We start from the raw sequence: 23,157 nt of genomic DNA, 5'->3' as shown, positions 1-23,157 counted from the left end.
GTACATGAAGCTAGTTCCCCTTTGAAGGCAAATATAAATATAAAAGCTGCCCATATATCAAAACCATTTTTCTTGTATGATACCTGGCAACTGAGCCCTTGCCTCTTGAGGCCCTACTGAGAATAACAGCATTAGGATTTTGCTCCTGACAGCAGCATCAGTCAAAGGATGTGGCCCAAAGGAACTGTCACACAGTACCCTGTAGGACTAGGTTACAGGTCACTGGCTCTGCCAACACTAACGATTTCTATACTGGTTTAAGTCAAAACAAGGCTGTACTTTTAATAGAGGAAACTGAAACATGACTCCCTTCAGTGTTGTGTGTCACTGTCACAATCCTTCACAAATGAAAATTTAAGTCTACCATTCAGCATATCAAAAAGGGAAGCTAGCTAATTTAGTTGCGCTGGTTTTTGACAGATCCTTAACGTGTTGTACAAGTAGAAAAGGCACATGCACTTACATAACCCTTGGATGTATGTATACGTAGTGCTTTATGTGTAGCCCAGTAACTATGCAACCTGCACAGAGAACACATCCCATGTACTGTAATAAATTTTCAAACAGGTTTTGGTGACAGTCAAAATGCACTACTCAGCTCCTCAAAGTCTTTTAGGTATTTTATAAATGTAGAACAGGCTTTTACTGAGAAAAAAATGCATCTTTTACCACTCAGACTTGTTTTGCTCATGGGAGTGATGAATTCCACATTATACAAAACAGCCTCTCTGCAAAGATCAGAATTATTTGTGTAACATATCAAAATCATTATCAAAGCAGGCTCACACTACAAATCTTCAGTTGATCAGAGAGGGTTGCAAACAACAGCTGAGGTGAAAAACGAAATATGGATCAAAAGACAAATCACACTGCCAAATAGCATAGCCATTCCAGCCACCCATTCCATGTGGTTCAAGGCATGTCAAACTCAATATACACGGTAACTTTGAGTCCTGTTACTAGTGCAGGCTGCCTTTAGCAGAGTTTACAGACAAACCACACAAGGACTTTACAGATTAATCTAATCTGCTACTTCTACCTAATCCATAATAGCTCACGCCATGCATATATATATATATATACTCAGCACCGCATGAATCAGCCTGGGTAGGACGCACTACACTCATTCCCACACAGTGCCTTGCCCAAGCTAAAAAGCTCCACCTCTACCATCATGTGTGCAGTTACATGCATCTGCGAGTATCACCAAGGGCAACTACTGCAGACTTCACTCCACTGCACGATACAGACATTCAAGAATTAGTGCTGCTAAGTCTTTAAATCAGACCTGATTCCTGATTCATACATTTAATTGGCACTGCATGATGGGAAAGAAGAGTCTTTCTATATTAATAGTGAATTTACATCATTCAGATTTATAAATTATATAAACTACTGATTCAATTAGACTATCAGAGAACTCTTTGAAGATGTAAAATGCATCTCTAATTGGAGCTTTACAGAGAGAGATAACCTAGCAATGTTTTTGTAGTCTAAAATTTATGCCTCAGGTGATGTGGTACAGTGTGGGTGCACTGGGGAGAAAGTGCGAAAAGTCAAAAAAAAAAAAGAAGCAGAATCATGTGAGATTATGGAAATCTAGGAGGTGTGAAGAATCCTATTTATGAGACAAAACATTATGATCAATAATGTCATTTTAAATGTTACAAATATTTTGGAGGTACCAACAAAACGGTGTAGAATCACTGGCCTGCACAATTAACAAACAGAGGAGACAATAAAGTTGGTAGCTGAGAGACAGCAGTTAAACGTTTTTCAAAAATCAAAAGAAGCCCTGAACAAGTACAGTAATACAGACACATGTATTTAAACCTGATCATAAGGAAATCAATCCTAAGGAACACAGAGAAACAGGATAAAGCATGATGCTTTAGCATTTCTCCGTGAATGCTTGTCTCTCCTTCTAAAAACTCAAATGTGAAGAATTTATTTTGGTAGGAGAACTCAAAACAATGCCACCTTTTGCACCCCACTGAGTTCCTCCCTACCAAGGGAACATACCAAGTAAATTATTTCAGTATTTAAGTAATAAAAATGAAAGCTCTATTTCAGATACCTATTAAACAGTTTTAAAAATAAATATGAACTGATATTTTGCAGCTTTCCACTCTTCACAACAAATTCACAGAATTAACCCAGATTTTGGGTTTAGTTTGTTATTACATGCAGAAAAATTGGCAGCAATGTATTCAAGCCTTTTAAGTTATGTGTTCAGAAAATAAGATTTTTGAGTTTAAAAAAAATTAATCTACATATGGCTGCCCAAAACTACATTTATTCTTAAGAGGTGAAAAGATGAAGCTAGCAGTTACTCTCTAGCTAGCTCATGCAAAAATTCAGATGCAGTTCCATAAGAGCTAAAAACTCCTAGAATTATGAACTTAGTTGGAAATCCATTCACTCCATTAAGAGAAGATCATTAAAATTCACAATCTAACAAGACATTTTGCACAAAAGGAAGAGTCTGAACGGCCACAGCAGTTAATAATTCCACAAGATACTTGGAGCTGACAGTAAACTTGTTAATGAGACAATATAACTACTAATTCTAAAATGTCAGTCACGAAAAGAAGACTCAGATATTGTCAGAAGCAAAAAGCTCCTCATTACTGCTTCTTTATTGCTTTCATTGTTGAGGGGAAAAAACACAAGTATACAGTTCTTGCACAAAAATCAAATGAACAAAACATAATTTATGAAACTATCCAAAGCACCCCTGAAAAGGATAATAGGGAGCCTTGAGACAAGTTTCTCCTTGGTGACAAGGAAGTAGTTTTGTACAAGGTTTGCAGTATTTCAGCAAGTTCTGAATTTTCTCCCCCTCTCCAAATAAATTACAAATTATGGCATTCTCTTGGGTAAACGAAGGAAAACTTCATGTTCCATTGTCTCAAGAGATCAAAGAGATTTAAAAAAAAAAAAAAAAAAGCCTACTCCTCAAGCTCATTTCTAGTGAAAGTGATAGTTAGACTAAAATACTTATGCCTTAGCATAAAAGCTACTCTACCACTGATTAAAGAATTTGTTATCTGTATCATCCTTAAACGGTCCTCTCAGGGTGCGCCTCTCCCACATCAGAGACTTCAGGATTGCCAGAATCAACACAACACACCTGAATTTGTTAGTGCTTAGTTTACATGTCTCTATTAGTTGACTCATTAACATGTAACAGAACAAGTGCCATTGGAATTCACACTAGTAATCTTTCCTGACTTATTCCTCTTACTATATTTGGGTTTGTCTTTATTCACCACCCCATCTTCAAAACAAACCCAAGTCTTCTAATGGCTTGCTCAGAAACAGACTTTTGAAAGACCTGTCTTTTCCTCAAAGAAAAGAGGCTAAGTATGTAAAAGGTCCACCACTACATTAGGTCAAAATTAATTTTCTCCAAATTCTTGGGGACTCACAGGGGAGTGGTGTGTGTGTGTGTGGACAGAGATGACAGAGCCAGACACATTGAGCTGCAAACAAAACACTAGTTTATATTTACAGAAGCCTTGAGATTAACAAGGTACTATCTCACTGAACCAGTTATACAAGTCTGCTCACCTACTCCTCAGGTATATCTAGCAGCCAAGCCTTCTTCCTTTAATGCACTTCAAGAGATTCTCCTATCTTTGATTCCCAACTCTGTCTTTCCATTCCTTAGCTCCTTTCCCTCCCTAACGTTCAGAAAAATAGTATCCTTCATCACAGGGTAATATCAACATATCTCTTTTCCTAACAGCAATCATGAGAGGCTGCCTCACCAGGTGCAGTGAAAGAAATTAATCGTAACCAACAGAAAACCTTCCAAAAGCCACTAAATTCCATGGAAATCACTTACACATTACTGTAAGAGACAAATCAACTGAACTCTAAAAGTTCTAAAGACGACTTTTTTTTTTTTTTGTGCACCCACATGACCATAAGTAAGACCCAAAAATTTTGTTTCTGGGGTTTTTTTTGTATCAAGACCAGTGCAATGCAATGATCATCTTTCCTTCCAAAGGACCACCTGCTCAGCAGGCAGCTCTTTAAACTTCAACTCCCTTGAAAGGGTAACTAAGGACTCTCCATGCCTTAGAGCATCCTTTTCTGTAGGATGGATGTCAACCTCTACAAGCACCGCTAGCAAAACAAGCAAACTGTCTTAATTCATTCTGTGGAAGTTGTACATAGGATTCAACAATATAACCATTCATCATGAGGTTGCTTTTTGTTGGTTGGTTGTTTTTAGAGAAACGATGAATTATTTCAACATTTGAAATTATGAAAGTGGAGAATCCAGATTTACATATGCAGTGGAAGAGTTAACATTCATCTCTCATATTAATTTCACTAAAAGTGCTTCTAACTGAACATAGGCTGTGAAGACAACAGGTATCAAGGGAACTAATGGGTTTAAAAAGGACAATTTTAAATTTTAAACAAAATCTCCAGTCAAAACATACTTTTTATGCTAAGACATTATATGACTTGAATTAAGTGAAAGGAAAAGTCATCTTAAAGTGATTTTTCAGAAAAGGTATTGTGATTAAAGAAACATTATATCATTTCTAAATAACTGTTTAGTTTGATGTACAAGAAAGACTATGATGAAAAAGAACCATGACCAAATAAAAAATATCCACCAAGTTTCTGGTTGTGTTACAATCTGATTGGATAAAAATAGTCCAGTAATATTAGTTTATAAATGTTGTGAATTATACTGATTCAAATATGCGACAAGATAACAGAACACTGAACAACACAAAGTGTTTTGAACATATTATTCTGGAGTGCTTTACTGAACCCCAAGGTCTCCACACACATAATTTTTTTCATACAACTTTCTAAATTGTATTTCTTTGATTGGTGAAGAGGGCAGGAAAAATTCGTGTTTTTTCTGGAATTAAGCATTAAGAATATCACCATGCAACAGCAACCATATATTAAAAAGCCTGATGGCACACGAAAGGAATTCACATTTCAGTTTTATGTATCTTTAGGGACATTAGTGAGTAACCTGCTAAATGCTACTGCTCAAGTTAAACTATTTTCTTAGCATCGCCTATGCTACCTGCTAGCCTGTTGCTCTACTGAAATAAAATGCTTCTCAAAAATCAGATGGAAAATTAAGAGCTTCATTCTCTTGGATGTATCTGGAGTGCTGGCAAGTAACAGACAATACTCAAAATATTCCTCCCCTCAAATACAGAGCATCTTTACATGACAATGCAGAGCTCAACAGCAGCTCAACTGCTCTGCAAAATCAAGCCATTTTCAGGGATGTTGGAACATTCTTGATATTCTATAGAAAATAAACTCCTAGTATTTGTAAGATCTTTTAATGGGAGCTATAAAAATATATTGGTAGATTAAGTATTTTCCACCAACTTTAATAAGAAATTGTAATAAGAGCATTACTTTACAGACCAATAAACTAAAGTACAAAGTGAATACTTGATTTGTTTCTGCTCACAACACATTAATGTCACACCAAGGTCAGAAATGAGTCTAGACTCCAACTGTTCAATGCTTCACAATATAGTTTAGAGAGTTTGGTGGTGTTTGGTCAGAGGTTGGACTTGATGATCTTGGAGGTCTTTTCCAACCCTAACGAAACCAGGAATGACTAGCATAACTTTTCCTTTCCTCTTAGGTATCTACTGGGTACAAAAATTTTGTAGCAGAAACACCCTTTGGCAAAGCAGTGTGACATGAAATATGACTGATCAAGAGCAAAAGAATAAGAAAAGTCCTAAAAAAGTGCAACTACAAGAAGTAAAGCCAATAAAGTGACCTCTACAAAGAGCAACTGAGACTGAAAAAAGGAAACCTTTTACTTCAGTTTCTGTAATCTAGAAAAATCTCATTTTACCTTTGATCTTTCAGTCACTGGATACCAGCATGTCTCAGATTTTCTTTTTAACTATGCCTTACATTATTCATAAAGAGTATCAACTTTGTTAATGAGAAAAAAAATACATTCTGCATAGGCCTTATCACAGGCCCAGAAATATTCTTGGCATTTAGTCAGCAGCTCAGCACACCTAAGTCAAAGCAAACTCTCCTAATAAATCAGGAGACAAAGGTCTCCAACAACAGTAATTTTTTATACCCTCACCTGATGGCTGACTGGGCAAAAACTGGCTGAGGAGCTGCAATAAGACAATGACTCCAAACATAGTCTTATATGATAGCACATGACCAGATAAAGAACTTAAAATATCAAGAACTGCAAAAAATGGTATCATGCACTTGGGCCACCGTACTTAGTTTCAAGAGAGTAATAGTACATAAACCTCACACATGCTGTGATTCTTGGGGTGGTCCTGTGCAGGGCCAGGAGTTGGACTTGATTACCCTTCTGTGTCCCTACCAACTTAAGATATTCTATGATTGCATGATAAATCTATTACAAAAGAAGGAAATACAGAATTTGAGCCCTTCACTGTAACCCAAACCCAGTGCTGGTATACAGCTAATACAGTCTCCCCTCCAGAGCTATTAAAACCTTGCCCTAAAATACTTACATTCATTCTACTTTATCTAAAGAAACATCTGCATTTTACAGATTCAGCTACAGCTGACAATTTCTCAATCACACCATTTGGTTAGGAAATAATCTCTATGCCATCCCTTTTGTGCTTGCTTCATCCATTTTAATGAGCTGAGTGTTTCTGTCCCACCTCTCCAAGTTCATTTGCTTATATACTTCAGTATCTGTTGCAATAGCCTGCTATCTTCTGTTCTTCTCTCTTCCTTCTTTACCCTATGAGATAAGCCTTACTCTTCTTGACAATTCCTTCATTCCAAGAAAGGAATGCCCCCCCTGCAGTGACCCTATGGTGATAACCACAACTTAAGAGCTGGTGAGTGTTAACACCACAGAAGAAATCTCCTACTGAGTTCAGGAGCCAGAACAGGTTCAAGAAGCTTGTCTTGAAGGTTTGTCTTTCAAGTTGGCCTTAACAAAAGCTCTATTTTATAGTAACAGAAATCAAAGGGGAAAAAATATCAAGTCCTCAAGTGACCCTTAACCATTCCAAACCCCTGGACTTCAGTGGCTACAGTCAGCTTCTAGAACTATTCCCAGATCTAGACTGATGTCATACATGATGCTGGTAGACAAATAAAAATTTCATTAATTAAGTTCCACCCAAAACACCAGAGAAAAAAGGATGGCAACACAGTTTCCTCACAGATTAGTGACATCCTTTGAATTCAAAGAAACTCCTCTGACCCCGAGTATCTTAGGATGGCCTAAGGAAAACTCAATTTCCTCCCATCCTTTTGGAAGACAACCTGAAAAAAAAAGCAAACAAACCCCAAACAAAAAAACTCCAAACCACAGAAGCAGTATACTGACTCTTTAACAATGACAGAGTCAGAGATCAACTTCATTCCATTTTTCCCAAACATTCTTTCGAATAGCTTTGAAGCTTTTTCAAGTTATTGAAAATTTCTTCTTAAAGTTCTAAAATATTTTCTTACATAGCTATTTTCTTGTTTCATTAAATGGGACAAAAAAACCCCAACCTCCACCTGCGAAAGTCTTGAGAAGTGAGTAACTCAGGACAGTTTTTTCTATCATAAAGAAAAAAGAATTGCTAACAATATAAAATATCATTAGAAAAGATCAAGCCGATCTTATACTTAAAAGACTTCTCTAGACAGGTACACAGGAGAACTCAGTGACTGAACTAGCACTTCTATTCCTTAAGAAACTTGTATCTTTTAGCATTTCTTTTATATTAAGCCAGGTAGAAGTGTTGTAGTGTCAACATGTTTAGCTACATAAAACATTTCCAAAACATTCAATTCATAAATATACAAATATTTTGTTTACATACATCATATTTTTAAACAGAACACTGGTATTCCAGAATCAAAGCATTTAAATTGATTTGACATTTAACTACATCTGCTGCGTGAGCTGTACCAAGATATAAGCTATTTGCTGTCCCCTGAAACTGTAACAAGTATCTGGTAAGATTACTTAGCAGTACAGATTGCATAGATTGGTCAGGAAAAAAAAAACATTGTGCCCAGAGAAAACACCCACAGAGAAACCTAGTTCATCACCAGTTAGATGACTTATAACCTGTGAGACAGAGGCATTCCAAGGATACTTGTCGAACCAGCTGGAAATTATATATCTATTTTCCTGCTAGAAAACAGCAAGAGAATCTCAATAGAGAACACATGATGGAAGATTCCATGGTACTTCTAGTGACACCAACTCACCCCTAGTATGCTATAGTAGAAGAGCAACAGACCGTCAACAAGTCCTTTATATCAAAGTGCTGACAAAATGGCAAACTCACAAAGGAAACAGAAAAATTTTATTCACTTTTCCAGACCAAATGATGCCCACAGGACTAATGCACCCTTTTCTAAACAATAAGCTGACAAAAGAAAAAGAAATGTACAAGATTCACGTTTTAAAAATTAAACTTAAAAAAAAAAAGTGTATTTCCAGTAAATTGTTATCCTTTTAATCCTTCCTTGCCACCTCCATTAGAAAAGAAAAACAAATTAGAAAACATTTTCCATTAGAAAAGAAAAACAAATTAAAAAACAAATGAGTTGGAAAGTTGGAAAGTTTACTGAAGCTCACCAAAAGTTCTGTATTTCTATACCTTTCAGATGGAAAAACTTGAAAGACTGTAATGACTGCAGGAGGTGATGACCATAAAATAGGTCACCAGTAACTATAAAGTGTGCCCAAATATTTTAGAAAAACATTAAATCGTTCCCTAAGAACATCAGTAAGAGGTACCTTCTTTAAAAACCAAGCTAGTACTACATACTGAAATCACCTCCACTTCTCTAGGACCAGTAAAAGAATAAAACAAAAGCCAAAAGTTGGCTATTTCTCTTCACTAACCATACCTGTATGAATAAAATTACCACAATTTGACATTAAACAAATGGTACCGTATTTTTTAAAGTGCCTAATTACTCCATCACATATCTGCACATAGAAATCGGCATTAGGTAACATCTTTCAAGAGAATCATCCTGATAAATTAGAGACTTATAATCCCTACGTAACCTGTTCACCAAGTAACTTTGAAAACTCAAGTATCGTTTATAAGCAAAATGTTATTTAACAGTATACGGCAAGAAATCTGGATGTTGACACACTTCACACTTCAGTTATTTACAAAAACAACTGAAGTATTTTGCAAATAAATTCTGCAAAACCATTTTCTCAAACACCTCAGATTTTACATTTTGCTTTTGTCTTCAGAATTACATTTTTCATTATAAAATTATGGAACAGTATTGTATTTTATTTGTAAACCAAATGGTAGCTACAAAGAAAAATTAGGTTCATGATGAAAATGGGGCTTTCTTCACCTATTAGCACTTGTTTTCCTGAAAAAAACCCAACCCAATTATATGATGCTTAATACTACTTTTCTGACTAATATCTACATTTAGCATAAAAGCATATAACAGCTATTTTACAGTCTCCAGGGATTTTCAGTCTCCAGTGATACACTTCATTCTTTGCATTATGCAATACGTGTTTATGTCTATCTCAAAAAAGCCAAATCAAATCCTCACAAATGCTCTTAAGCTTAAACTGACTTACGACCAAGCACTACTTCTGACATGAAAAAAAAGAAATACAGCTGTATCTTCCAGTGGAAAAAAATATTTTTTTTTTTTCAAATGAACAGTTTCAGTCACAGTAATACAGCTTAATTCCCAGAAGCAACTGCCAGGAGCAAGGTCAGTATCAGATAATGCTAAGCACCTAACTGGATATTAATTATTGCCTAATATAAATATATGTTTTACATGCCAAAGAATTGCAATTTTAAGCAGCTGTAGAAATTGAACAGGTTGTGATAGACAAAATGCCCTACACGATCTACTTACTAGCATGCTTATCTGCAAGCATTATAAGGCTGTTAGAAATATCTCTTCGCCTGTAAAAACACACCACTTTTGCTTCCACGTTTCCATTGGCAGTCTACAAAAGAAAGATAAATCAAGTCAGAATGTATCCCTCCTCAGCTGAGTAATACAAATTAAATGCTCTTTGCTTGGGATTTTCCCTCATATCAGTAGTTCTCACATGATTAGTCAGGCTAAAATCAACAGAATTACTCCAATAAATAAAAACTTCCTGACAGAGGCCAGTACCAATTTCAGATCAGACAACAGGATTAACTATAATTATTTAGTCCTCAGGATTTATATATTATTCAGCTGTTCAGAGATATAATGCCAGTATCATGCTAACATAAGAATCCTTAAGAAATATTAGAAGCCTGTGAACAGTTCTTTGCAACACAGCTTTAGACAGAAATGTAAATTTCAATGTACTCTGGTATTCTTTTTCAAAACCATATTGAATATAACACGGTTTATTTGAAAAAGTCACTACAGCTCTTTAGACTCATAACACAAAGAATTTACTAATACTTGAAGAACTGTACCCTCTTTCTCATTATGAAAAGCACAAAATTAGTTTGTTACCTTCAGTTAGTTATTTAAAACTGAAAAGTATAATGTTTTAATTAAGTTTCTTACAAAACAAACAAACAAACAAACAAAAAAACCCCAAGCATCTTATCCCTGGTAGAACAATAACCAAAGCATTTAATTATATATTTGCATAGCATCTCCACGTTTGCTCAATACCTTTACCACATGAAAACAAAACATTCATATTTATGACAGTTGGACTACATCCTCCAAACTGTCGGGGGGGCAGGGAGAATCGATACACGACTCTGCTCTACCCCGCGTGAGCAAGATTAAATTATAGCAGTATAGTTTAAAGATAATAAACATTACATTCAGAACATGATTGGAATCACTTCAATTACTGTAAATAAAAGAATATTCCTCTCCAATAAAAGTCCAAAGTGATTTGCCATGCGCAAGTTCAGTGGATGTTGTGTTGGACAGCACTAACAGATAATGTGGTTGATGTCTGCTATAGAGTAGTGTTATGTTCCATTAATAAGTAAATGTAAGTAAATCATTTGCAGATTACCAATTTTTTCATTTACTTTCTAACCACTAGGGAAAAAAAGATATCTTTATCATTATTTACATCAGGAAGGGCATTTTGATTATTAAGTTGTGATGTAATGCATCAGTAAGTTTGGAGGGAACAGTAAAAAAAGGCTAAAAAAAAAATCCCCCCCTATTCTTACTAGTATAAGAGAGAAGAAAAATAATCATGCCTTCCCCAGAATGACAATGTAGAAAGCCTCCATTCTTCAGGAAGATACACTCAGGATGAAGACAAAGAATACAGTCTATACTTCTATTCAAAAGCCTATCCTTCATTCACAGCTGCCAATGCACAGAGCAATAAACAGCCACAGAAGTCACATATTCTGTTATTTGATAACTGCAAAGTCTCACTGATACCTTCCAGCTCTTTTACACGTATGTCTAAAAGTAGACACATGACATGATCACTGTCATTCCAGATGGATTCACAGTGTCATCATCATCCAGAGAATTAAACTCACTCACTTTCACAAGCACTCACAGAATTAGTTTGAAAATTTTTATAGCAGAGTAATCCTGTTCACCAGGAATGACCAGCTGGGTGTTTCCTTAGATAACAGGGCAGAATGACAGGACATCACACAGCAAGATTTCAGTAACTGAAACATACACAACACACATAGCAAATCTCAAAGAAGAAAAAAAAAAAAAAAAAAACAACAACCCAAACAAACAAGACACACACAAAAAAAGAACAAACCAACCAGAAAATCTTATCACAATAGAAATCTTATGGGATGGAAACAATTCTCACTTTTTGACAAGTGCACTGACTGTTGTTAAAGCTTAAGAAAGAATTTTATATATTTCTGTACCTTGTTAAGTTCTTCAATTCTCCTAATGAGATATGGATTGCTGGAAGAATTTTCAAAATAAACATAATCTGCAATAAAAAAAGGGAAAGTTGCTGAAATGCCAAAAAACAATGTGCAAAAGTATATTAATGTAAAACTTTTCTTCTAAACCTAGAAACCCTCAAAGGGCTGAGATGTCTTTGTGAATGTTAAGGAAGTGAAGTATTTCTATGCTGAGATTTAACATAGTTTGTTCCTAAATTCTGGTTATAAATGCACTACACAGGCTTTAAAAATCATGCTGGGAAAAAAGTTAAATGCCTAGTGCTGAAGCTTACATTGTAATTCAGTAACCCACATACTTCATAAATCTTGATACAGAAGTGGCAGTTTCTTGCAATCGATTAAGGAAGATTTAAGAATTGAGCAGTTTAGTGAGTTTCTGTAAGGTATGCCACCTCACATTTATTGTCAGATGCTCTGGCAGTACAGTTGTCCAAATGAGTAATGTACGTTTTACGGATCCTTGCTTTTGTTGTCATCTCTGTTCAATAAGATGCAAACTATATTAAGCAGTAATAGTCACGGACCTAGTAAGGATCTTCCAGGACAAAATCTCTTCAAGCATCATTAATGTAAAAATATTTTCATAGAGTGTATGGAAGTTTACTCATATCCTGAAAGCAGGTCCCATGTAACATACAAAGATTTGACATGCAGCACATTTCCTTCAATAATTTTCTGAAAACTTGTTTTTGTCAAGTGATAAAGTACCCATCAAATGCCAACCACACTTTGAATTTGATATTGGACTTCCCATACCTTGCAAACTTTACTTTTAAAAATTAGAGGAAGAATCGTAACGATCTATAAAACTCTTCTGCGATGCTTCAACACTACATTACGATGCAACAGAGCTTCAGGTAGCTCCCTTAGCTCTAATGAATGAATATGATCTTTGGATATTTTTCACAACTGCTTATTAAGATTACAACGAAAAAAATGAGAATGGATGACCTTAGAGGCAAACTCCATCCATTACCTGCTCAGAGAAGGATTACTTTCATGAGTAAAGGCTGATGGGACTACAATCTAAATGCCCTAATGAGGCAGTATGCAGATGGAAGACTTATGGCTATATCAGCACATCTCAAAACATGAGCAAAAAGAGATTTAAACTATGAGGGCTATCAGCCCTCATTTCCACGCATCTTCAGTCTCAGTTCTGGCTGTCGGGAGACCAAGAGGATAAAGCCATTTCTGGGTACCCAACACTGCACACCTAACGTGAGCGGTGCACCTGAGCCACAGCGCTCGGCACAGTGCCACGTTCGCTCCCTCCGTGAGGGAGGGAAACTTATCCGTGTCAATTTCGAGAGGCTGGGGGTGGGAAGACAAACGCTCGCCCTGTTTTTCACCGCCTAAATGCCCACACCCCCAGTCCCCCGGCCTTCGCCCAGTGCCAGGCAGTCACGTATCAGCGCACTTCTCAGGGGTCACGTCGGTGAGCAAGGAAGCTGACAGAAATCTCCCGGCTACACAGCCGGATTAATTATTTATCCCCGGCAGACCAAGGAAGGCTCGGGGAAACTCCGCGGCCGGAGGGAGGGCGCGGGGGCCGGGGAGCGGCGCGGAGGGAAGCGCCCCCCGGGGTGGGCACCGCCCGCCCTCCCGCACCGCCCGGGCCCGCCAGGCCGCGCCGGGGCAGGGCCGGGGACACACGGCCCCGGCGGGCGGCCCCTCGCCCGGGCCCGACGGGGGCCCCTCCGCTGCCCGCCGGGGAAGGAGGCGAGGCGCGAAGGGCGGCCGTGCCCGGCCCGCGGTGCGGGGGCTGGGAGCCGGCGGCGCCGCTCCCCCCATCCCCGCGGAGGGCGGCGCTGCCCTTCTCGGCGGCGGGGGCCGGGCTCCCACCCGGCACACGGGGCTGGCGGGGGAGGAACCTGTGTCCTCCCCCCCGCCCCGCGGAGGGCCCGGCGGCCCCTTTGCCGGGACCGGCTACCGCCTCCCGCCGCCCTAAGCCGGGCCCGGCCGCCCCGCTGGGGGCCGCGGCACCCGAGGGGCCGGGGCGCCGCTCTCCGCCCGGGCGCGGCGCGGGGGGCTCGGGCCGGGCGCCGCCGTGTCCCCACATACCTCCCACTCGGTACATGTTGGCCGCCATGTCTGCGCTCTGCGCCGCCCTCCTCCTCCCGCCGCCTCTGCCGGGCCGGGCTGGGCAAGGAGGGAGCGGCTCCCGCCGCCGCCCCCCGGCGCCGCGCTCGCCCCCTCCCTGCGCCGCCACCCCTCCGCGCCCGGCGCAGGACACAGCGCCCCACGGGGCCGCAGCCGCCGCTTCCGGAGCCGCCGGCGGGGAAGGGGTTAAACGGCCGCCCCCGCCGCCCCCCCGCGCACCGGCCCCGGGGCGGGTCCGGGCAGGGCCCGGCCGCAGGTGGGGTGGGGCCGGGCCGGGCCGGGCCGGGCGGCGCCGGGGGAGGTGCGGGTGCGGGTGTGGGTGTGCGGTCCCCCCGCCCCGCTCTCCCGCCGTGCCCAAAGCCCGCCATGTCCCACCGACTCCCCCCCTTTGTCCCTCTCCTCTCCAGCCCCCTCTGAGTTGTTTTTTTGCGGGAAGGGGGTGGGTGGTGGTTGCCTCTCCCCCGGCGCCGCCGAGGGACCTTTCTCCACAGGCAACTCTCGGTAATATCCCGAAGAAAGTTTGTTTCTTGCGCAGCACCTGTTGGTGATGGGTTTGGTGGCCTCTTTGTTCGCCCGCGGAGCGGGTCCCGCGGGCGGCTCCGGCGGCCCCAGCCCTCTCTGAGCTCTCCGCCGGTCGGAGAAGGCAGCTTGGTCGCAACAGGCAGCAAAAAGCCTTCACGACAAAATAAAGATAAATCTAGCAGCTCGTCTCGGAGTCAGGAGGCGTTGAAGGAGACGCTTACAAATCATCCGATGGGAGGAATACTTCAAAAACATCAATATTGATGTAGCACGGAGCCATTTCCCCGTGTTTATACAAAGTTCACACCATCACAAACAATCCAAGCACTTTACAAACAAATTGATCTGCTGTGGAATGCTTCCTTGGGAGAGAAACGCTTGTTATCATCTTCCTGCAAGGAAGAGGATGATTTCTTATCCTGGATATTTATGTATGTAGCTTGAGCACTATCAAGCTAACATTTCCACTTCATCCTGAGCTGCAGGGAAACACATTGATAGGAAGGAGGATGATCTTCCCTGGTGTTTCAAATGATCATATCCTTTTTTCCCTTCACCCTTTAAGCAAATCTGGGACTATCAAGTTAAGATTTCGTCTACTTTTAATATCCCAAGTAAGTACTTTGTGTCAAAGAGGCAACCGAGTACCAAATTCTGAAACACATGGCATGTGATACATTGATTTAGTCCGCTTTAATAAACAGCAACACATTCAAGCACTGAAAGGAGAAGAGGGGAATTTTCCTCTATTTTGTCTCCTGATGACATCTGAGCTGAAAATAAAGTCCACAGAAACTCCTTAGGAAGTACCAGAGTTGAAGCTGGTTATTTCCAGAGGCACAATAACACATCCTTGGCAGAGAACTGGGGTGTTATTTTACTCTTCTGGTTTACTGCTTGGGTAAATGAAACAAGTTAAACTTTCAAGGCAAAAGAACAGTTAAATCAAATAGTACGTTTGTCACAGTCATTATCAATTAAACAAAATGCTTTCAAGCTCTTTTCCTCATCTTAAGTCTGCACTTTGACATTAGGGAAATTCCCACACTTTGAAGTTTACAGTGTATCCTCATCCAGCAAGGAGTGGATTTAGATAGAAACAGACTGTTCCTTCCACCAGCTGAAGGCATGGCCTATGGAAAAGGAAAGCAGCTCCTGAAGATACAGAACATGGGAGAGCAGCCCAGGAAAGCCGATGGTCCCATCGTACCCTTTCAGGTTGACAGCCTAATAATAGTAAGACAAACAGTAAGAAAATGGCATGAAAACCACCTTTATTTACAGTTGCCTGACTAAAGCATGCACCACAGACAAATAAAGAATGGTATTTATATACCTTGGTACTGAATCACTTCTTATTCACAGTAACACAGTTGCATAGTCACCAATAACACAACCTGACGTCTTGCTGTAGTTCTATAGTTCAAAGCCCCTGCTTTGGTAGTGGATACAGTGTTGCAAGACTGGCAATACATTTTACTTTGGTGTAACAAATACAAAAGCCTGGATACAGTTTATTTTCAGAGCTCTGGTGATGTACAGAATGGGAAAAATTAAAGTTGTGTAAACATCTTCATTTTTCTAGATTAAATACAATGGAAAACTCTTGTTTCAACAACAAAACTGTTGAGAACAAAAGATTCAGGTAAGAGTTTTGTCTTAACCTGGTAAATGAACTGTATTTAGCTATAGACTAAGATTACTTGTGTTATTCAAATTTTCATTTTTGATTCTCTGTAGCTTTTCAGAGACTGCAAGTTGTATTCAGTCAATAGCAGAACTCTGGCTGTTCACGGTAGTTCAGAGGTTTAGGATGAATCCTCAAGAATTCCTGCAAGAAACAAAAATTCCTCACTTCTGATGAGCTTTTCCCACTATCACAGAGCCAAGATGAAGCTTTCAAAAAGCTCTGACAACTTTATCACTCCATAAAATGGCAGAAAAAGAGACTTTCCCTTGAAGCTGTTGTACAATATCCTGTTTTGTGTCCAGAGAACTTAATGTTATCAGTTCCTGATTTCAAAAATTCCTTAATTTCAAATACCCCATCACAAAAAAAAAAAAAAAAAAAAAAATTCCAACCTATAAGATTACTCACAGAAGTCACCACTACTGAAGACAAATCTTACTAAGTTACTTGCCAAATAATTATACTGACAGTCTAGAGGACTAAAGTAAAATATATTGATAGAAGTGTGTTTCAGATTGAAATACTTCAGGATCATACAGGTAGAAACATCTTATTGAAATCAACAAAAACATTGAAGAAGAGAGTTGCTTCAACCTTAATAAAAGATGTTCATCTTCCTGTGGAGCTTTCATAGAGACACCCTCACACTAATGCAACAGAAAGGAAAAGGCCTTTCCCATCCTTGGGTCACACCTATGGGACCTGCCTAAGCCAGAGTGGCTGAGCTTAGAGGGTTTGGTTTGGGTTTTGGTGCAGGTAATTTGAAAGCACAGAAAACATTCAGCAGTTTAAGTTCATGAGTTCACGCCAAGAGAATGTGGCTTCCTTGCTAGCAAAACTTTCCTACAACGAATAAACCATCTACATGCACATAGTCTATGCAAAGAGTTTAAAAAAAAAAATAAAAATGATCCTTTCTTGTCAGCCTAAACTGCTACACTGAGAGTAAATCATGATCACAGTGGACTTGGGTAGTTTATGGACTTGTCTCATAGCTCAAAAAAAACAAAAAAAAAAATATGTAGTCTATAGAAAGTCACTTTTATCTTGTGTGAACAAACATGACAGCCAGTACAGTTGCACATCGATCAGACTGGCTTAGAGGCAGCTAAAAGTACATGCACCTTTTTTTTTTACCAATGCAGAGACACACCATAGCTTGCAAAACGCCATTAATGAATTTGTAGCAGAAACAGAATTCATACTGGTGTCATTTAATTAGTCACAGAAGAAAATTATTTTCCATGTCAATATTCATATTTATTAAAAAAAGAACTTAGATAACTTCCATTTTGCAACAAGCATTATATAAGGTGGGGACTTTTTTAATTTACAGGAATACAAAAATCAGTGCTTATTGTCAAAAGCAATAGAACCTTTTAGCTGCCTTTACAAAGCAGAAGCTAGGTGCAATCTGTTATAGATTCTTCCCTATCAACTTCTTTATAAATCAGAAAAAAAAATCCCAACCCTGTCACTAGAGAAAATCATCTTCTCTTGGCATCAGAAATAACGTTGGCTTTTTTATTGACTCTATGAGTCAGATTTCTCAAGAGACTCTTAGCTAAATATATCACTATTTTCATTAAATATGATTTAAACAATAGCTTAAAGCTAATTGCCCAATTATTAGTAGTCTGCAGATTTAGATGTTCAATCCAAAACTTAAAGTCATAGGAATACCTCTAAATCAATGTGCAGACAAAAATGGTGCTTATGGGTTGGCAACAAGTTATTAATTGAGAGGGTAGTTAAACACAGATATTGGGTAATGGTTTTTCAATAAATATCATACTGCTATATGGATTGGTGCTATAGCCTACCATATGGCACTGCTTTGACACCATTCATAATTTCATTTCCCATAAATCATACAATTGAATCAAAGTCTTTTTTCTTGTGCAAAATAAGTCATATCTGGACCTATATGTACTGATCTTCTTGCTATGACTGAATTTGTTTTAAAGAAAACCACTCTGTTGCAATGGAAATAGTACTATAGGTTTGATGGAGAGAGGGAGGGACGGATGGTAAACTAAGGTTTATTATTATTGTTCTACTAAAGGCTAGATAGGCAAGAAATGCATTTCTTCCACTCCAGAGGAATAACTCTCAGTTTTTGATAATAGTCTTCTCAGTAAAAGAGTAAAAATCTTATTTTTCTAATCAGATTAAAAAAAAAAAATTACTAATCTAGAGCTTTTGTTATAGCTACCAATTTACTTTGCAGTTCACATCCTAACAGAGAAAAAGCCTGCAACTCTAGGATTCAGTTTTGTACAGCATTCTGTTTGCCAGTTTTAGAGAAGACTTAGGTTCATGCCTAGTTTCTGTTAAAGTCAATGTGGTTGCCTCCAGTGGGGCTAAAGCAAGACCATTATATACCTTTGTTATCTTTGTCGTAGGCAAGACTGTGAATCAGAGCAGTTAGAAGCACACTGGAGTGTTGGATACATCTGAAGCACTCCAAAATGAAGCCATTTGGGGTTTCGACACAATACTAGATAGATATTAAACACCCAGCACTGAATTTACTCTTTATCTCTCCCTTTCTCTTAACTGATCTATTTTTCGTGCTTAACACCTGCTAAAGAGCTGTGAAAGGTGCTTAATGACACCTATTTAAGTAGAGTACAGTACATTCATCTGAGCAGAATTAATTTAAGTCAAGGACTCAGCATCTGTTCAGTTCAGATTTTCTGGGGCTTGAATGATCTCAGGCGAGCAACACCAAAGTGCAACTTACTAAACATATGTATGCTCAGTGCCTTACCGTGTCCCTAAATACTGCCTGGTGTTTCCATTACAGACACTTTTGACTTGAAATTCTCAGGTACTAAAGGTTCTACCTCTAGTTTTGAAAATCAGAACAATTTCTTTATACAGGTAGCAAGTCTCCAGGTCAGTGCAGCAAGAAGATGATCATTCATTGTTCTGTTGGTAGGAGGAACTTCAGTTCTGAATTCAGGCTGGATGCATTTCAGGGACATATTTATCAGTGCTGTAATGCACACACCTTCCTCCTAAATCAAGGACATTGTGCCTGCTTACACATAGTGAATTTAACTTCGCGTTCAAGTGACCTCTCTTTCTAACAACAGGTGGTATGACAAAGGAGGTCAGTTTGCTGCCTGATTAACAGGCTTCTGACTAGATGACTTACTTCCAAAAATCAATCTGGGTGATGGCAATGAAGAGCAATAGCACAATGGCAGTAGTGCTGTTATTTTGGAAAGTATTGGCAGTCACTTTAAAGCAAGTCTTTTACCTAGAGGCAATCAAATCCCTGTCTGAAGCCAGTGAAGTTCAGGAAGCATTTTCTCGGAATGAGTGGAAAGAACAAGTGATGTACTTCTAGGTAGCCAGATTACTGCAGGCAGAGTTACACACAAAGCAATAGGTGGTAACACAAGAAATATTGCAATAACTAGAGGCTCCCTAGTTGCCAAGCTGGCACGTTTTTTGTTGTTCTTTGGGATTTGTTTGTTTTAAATCAGCTATGTGTTATGCTTGGCAAGAAGAAATAAACAGCTTGAAAATCCCCTTCCACATAGAACACAATGGACTGATGCAGAACACTTATGCACTCAGAACACCATGAGTATTTCCCCCATATAGCAAGGGAATGGTAGATTTTACATATTTTCCACAGCAAAGAACCTAATTGAACTGATAGGTCCTGCAAGTTCTTTAATAACGGCTATTTGTGATAAAATAGACAAAACAATAGGCAAATTTGTGTCAAATTTGGCTGTTTGTACCAATCAGGCACAAACAAACAAAACAAAACCCAAACCAACCAAACAAAAAACTCCTGAACATATTATCTGCTTCTGAAAAATCCATATCCAATAAAAACCTCCCCACTATTGCAATTAAGTCTCTTCTTTGTAGGAAAGGCAGATGCCAATTTTACCGTCTGATAAATCCATCATGTCCATGCGCAGTTTGACAAGTTTTACTTTCCCTCTGGCAGACTGAAGATTTTTGACTACAGTCCTTGCAGCCATTTATCAGATGAGCCTTTCACTATTCTTTAACCTCTGCAACTAAACCCTTTTGCAGCTTGTGTTACAGCTAGGAATGAAAACCCATAGAATCTGGATACCCAAGATTAACAGTCTGAAAGTATCTAAGTTTTAATATTCTACAGAATATAAAAGAATATTTAAAACCCTTACAAGCAACTTTTTCTATCATTTATATTTCAATATAAACAACAAAAAAAAAATAGGGTGCATCAGCCCTCTTCTCCTTATGAAACTCCTATGGCAGGCAAGAGCACAACAGTTAGCTGAGACTAGCAAATATACAGAGTCAAAACTATGATTTCATTTCCCCATCTTCCTCAAAACTATCCAACCAACTACTCTGACATAGGGAATTGGCAATGGGGAGAACTGCTAGGGGAAAAGACCAATTCTTGCTCTTCAGGGAGAATATGACCAAAGAAGCATCTTTTACAGTATGCTCTTTGAAAAATCCTAGATCCCTTGATCCAATGGTTCTGCCCATACAACTCTGAAAGCACTTCAGAGTCCATCCTGCAAGTTCTGCTTTGGGACAGAACTTAAAAATTCCTAAAAAGAGACGTGGTAGAAAGCAGGAAGGAATCATGGGCTCACACAGACACAGTATGCTTGTTTTCCTTTTCTTCTAAACAAGAATAATTGATACTGGAATAACCCCCTTTTATACTGTTAACACTATGTCCTCTTTAGGGATCTCTAAAAGTTTTTAAACTAACGCATATCCACAGAAATAATAAAAACACAACAACCTCCTCCAGCAAAAAAACCCCACCACCACAAAAAACCAAAACAAACAACCTCCAAAACAAAAACAAAACAAAAAGGAAAAAAAAGAAAAAACACCAAACCAAAACAACAACAACAACAACAAAAACCCCATCCAGACAGACCACAACCAAAAAAGCCCAACCAAAATTAGTTAGCAAGATATGCAGGACTATTTTCATTGAAGCCAATTCCTGAACTTCACCAGAATAACCACCAGCAGCCAAATCAAAGTACAAACATCTGTGTATGTGAAATGCCCAGAAGACATCACAGAGAAAATAAACACAGCTCATACTACTAAATGACATGTACTCTGAGATAGAAGAAGCCTGCTTATGCATCCTTCTCAGATCTGATTCCAGAAGTTCTGGACTTCTTCCCAAATGAAGACTCATATCCCTTTGAGGACTGTCTGGGTCCATAAATAAGTAGTGGCCAACATGCAAGCCATGCCTGTAGGGCTCAGTTCTAACAGATACTGAATGCCATCTGCTTTCATGGACATCAACCAGATGACACACAACATACAATACAGATAGAAACCCTCCAACTTTTCCATGCTGGAGACTACTGGATAAGTTCTCCTAATAATTATTCATAACATCACTTCCCTAGGGACTTCTCCATTAAACCAGTTGAAAATAGTACACCATGACAGGTAGGGGAAAATTGCAGTAAAAATATCCTAGCCATAGTGACTGTCAAGCCTTTCGTATATAACATTTTTAATGAATATTTTAAGATTTCATGTTTTGATCGGGTCCTCTTGGGTAGTTACCCAACATTTTGGGATGAGGAAGGTTATTTATGATTGTTTGATGAATATTTTCTTCCAAACATGAGTTATTGTGTGTTTTGCTATCAACCTTTCCTGTTTAGAAAAGAAAATAACAAATGATTGAATGTAGTACAGTGATCTGTTGTCCTGAAGCAGGAGGAGAAGGGGCCTGAGCAGGGGCATAGTGTTGCCTTGTGTAGGATGGACTCCATGGACTTTACACTACTTAATCTGACATTTTACCATAGCTCTTCTTAGCTCTTACCTTGCTCTTTAGCAAGCTGTGCAATCTATAAAGCATTGAATATGTTATGTTAGTTCTATCTTTAAAATTTGAAGAGGTGCGCTGCTTAATAGTAATCATGACTTAAAGGGGACCTATCATTTGGAAAGGCCTTTTACACTTTTCCTCATACACTGAAATGTAAAAATGAGAGTATTACGTTGTAGTTTAAGCATCTCTCTCTCTCTCTTTTTTTTTTTTTTTAAATGGGACAAAATTCTGCTTCTGAGTATCTTTCTTTTTCATCTACACCTTATTCACCCTTATTATTCATCAAAATTATTTCCCCACCAAAGAGGACAAAAGTAGCTACAGTTCTTCATGATCTTTCTGGTATTCTGTATTCACTTCCTATTGGAGTCTGCTCTTCTGAATAGCAAAATGTAATACTGCTTTTTCAGATACACCAGTCTGGCAATGCCCTCCAAGTGCAAAACCTCAAGGCACAGAGAATCCATCATGCCACCATTCATAACTCAAAAATTTGCTCATCACTATTTCCATTACCAGCCCCTGTTCCAAGGTCTTTAACTTGGCGGTAAAAGTTCTTACTAGGTTGAAATTCATCCTGTGAGGTTTAAGGAAGCCAAGAGCTATTTTCTTTTTTACTATGGAATTATTTCTCTGTTGTAAGAGACAGGAGGATTGCTTTTCCATCAACAAAACGGGCAAAGAACCTAATGCCTGCAGTTGTACCAAGCAACTTGTCCATGAGAAATAATTGTCCTGTTACTCAGAATATCTGTCTTTTGAGCCAGTTGACCTAAATTGTCACAATTTCTGCAACACAGATTCCTTTCAATGCAATTTATTACCTAAAATTCCTTAAACAAAGAAAACTACTGGTATACTAGACAGATCATCATTATTAGCAACACAAAAGTATTATTTTATTTGCCAACAGAGACTCAGGAATACTGAGCCATAATTAACTGTCACACCTCTGTAAATTCAGAAAAACCCTATTGGTACTGTTGAGTTAATCCACAGGAATCCCAGTCTTGGGGAAGGCAAGAGAACTTGGCTACATGATTACAAAATTCAGCAACAGTTCACTCTCCAAGACCCAACCCTGTGAAAGGAAGACA

General features: G+C 38.9%; 1 protein-coding gene across 4 annotated transcripts in view; it reads right to left on the bottom strand.

Moving 5' to 3' along the window:
- MTA3 (metastasis associated 1 family member 3) overlaps positions 1-14,066 on the bottom strand; it is a 134,694-nt gene extending 120,628 nt beyond the window's left edge. For 3 of the 4 annotated variants that reach the window (XM_050315242.1, XM_050315243.1, XM_050315241.1), the window contains exons 1-3: positions 13,959-14,066; positions 11,850-11,917; positions 9,883-9,976 (exon numbers count right to left, since the gene is read on the bottom strand). In XM_050315242.1, the coding sequence (XP_050171199.1) occupies positions 9,883-9,976; positions 11,850-11,917; positions 13,959-13,986 (190 nt within the window). In that variant the 5' untranslated portion in view covers positions 13,987-14,066. Of the gene's footprint in view, positions 1-9,882; positions 9,977-11,849; positions 11,918-12,650; positions 12,980-13,958 lie in introns of those variants that run through there. The other variant, XM_050315244.1, reaches the window with a different exon arrangement.
- Positions 14,067-23,157: the final 9,091 nt, after the last annotated feature.

The sequence above is a fragment of the Myiozetetes cayanensis genome, unplaced genomic scaffold (genome assembly GCF_022539395.1).
Source record: "Myiozetetes cayanensis isolate MyiCay16 unplaced genomic scaffold, myiCay2020 scf2-11, whole genome shotgun sequence".
NCBI classification, from domain to species: Eukaryota; Metazoa; Chordata; class Aves; order Passeriformes; family Tyrannidae; genus Myiozetetes; species Myiozetetes cayanensis.
This window is presented reverse-complemented; position numbering and strand designations above follow the sequence as displayed.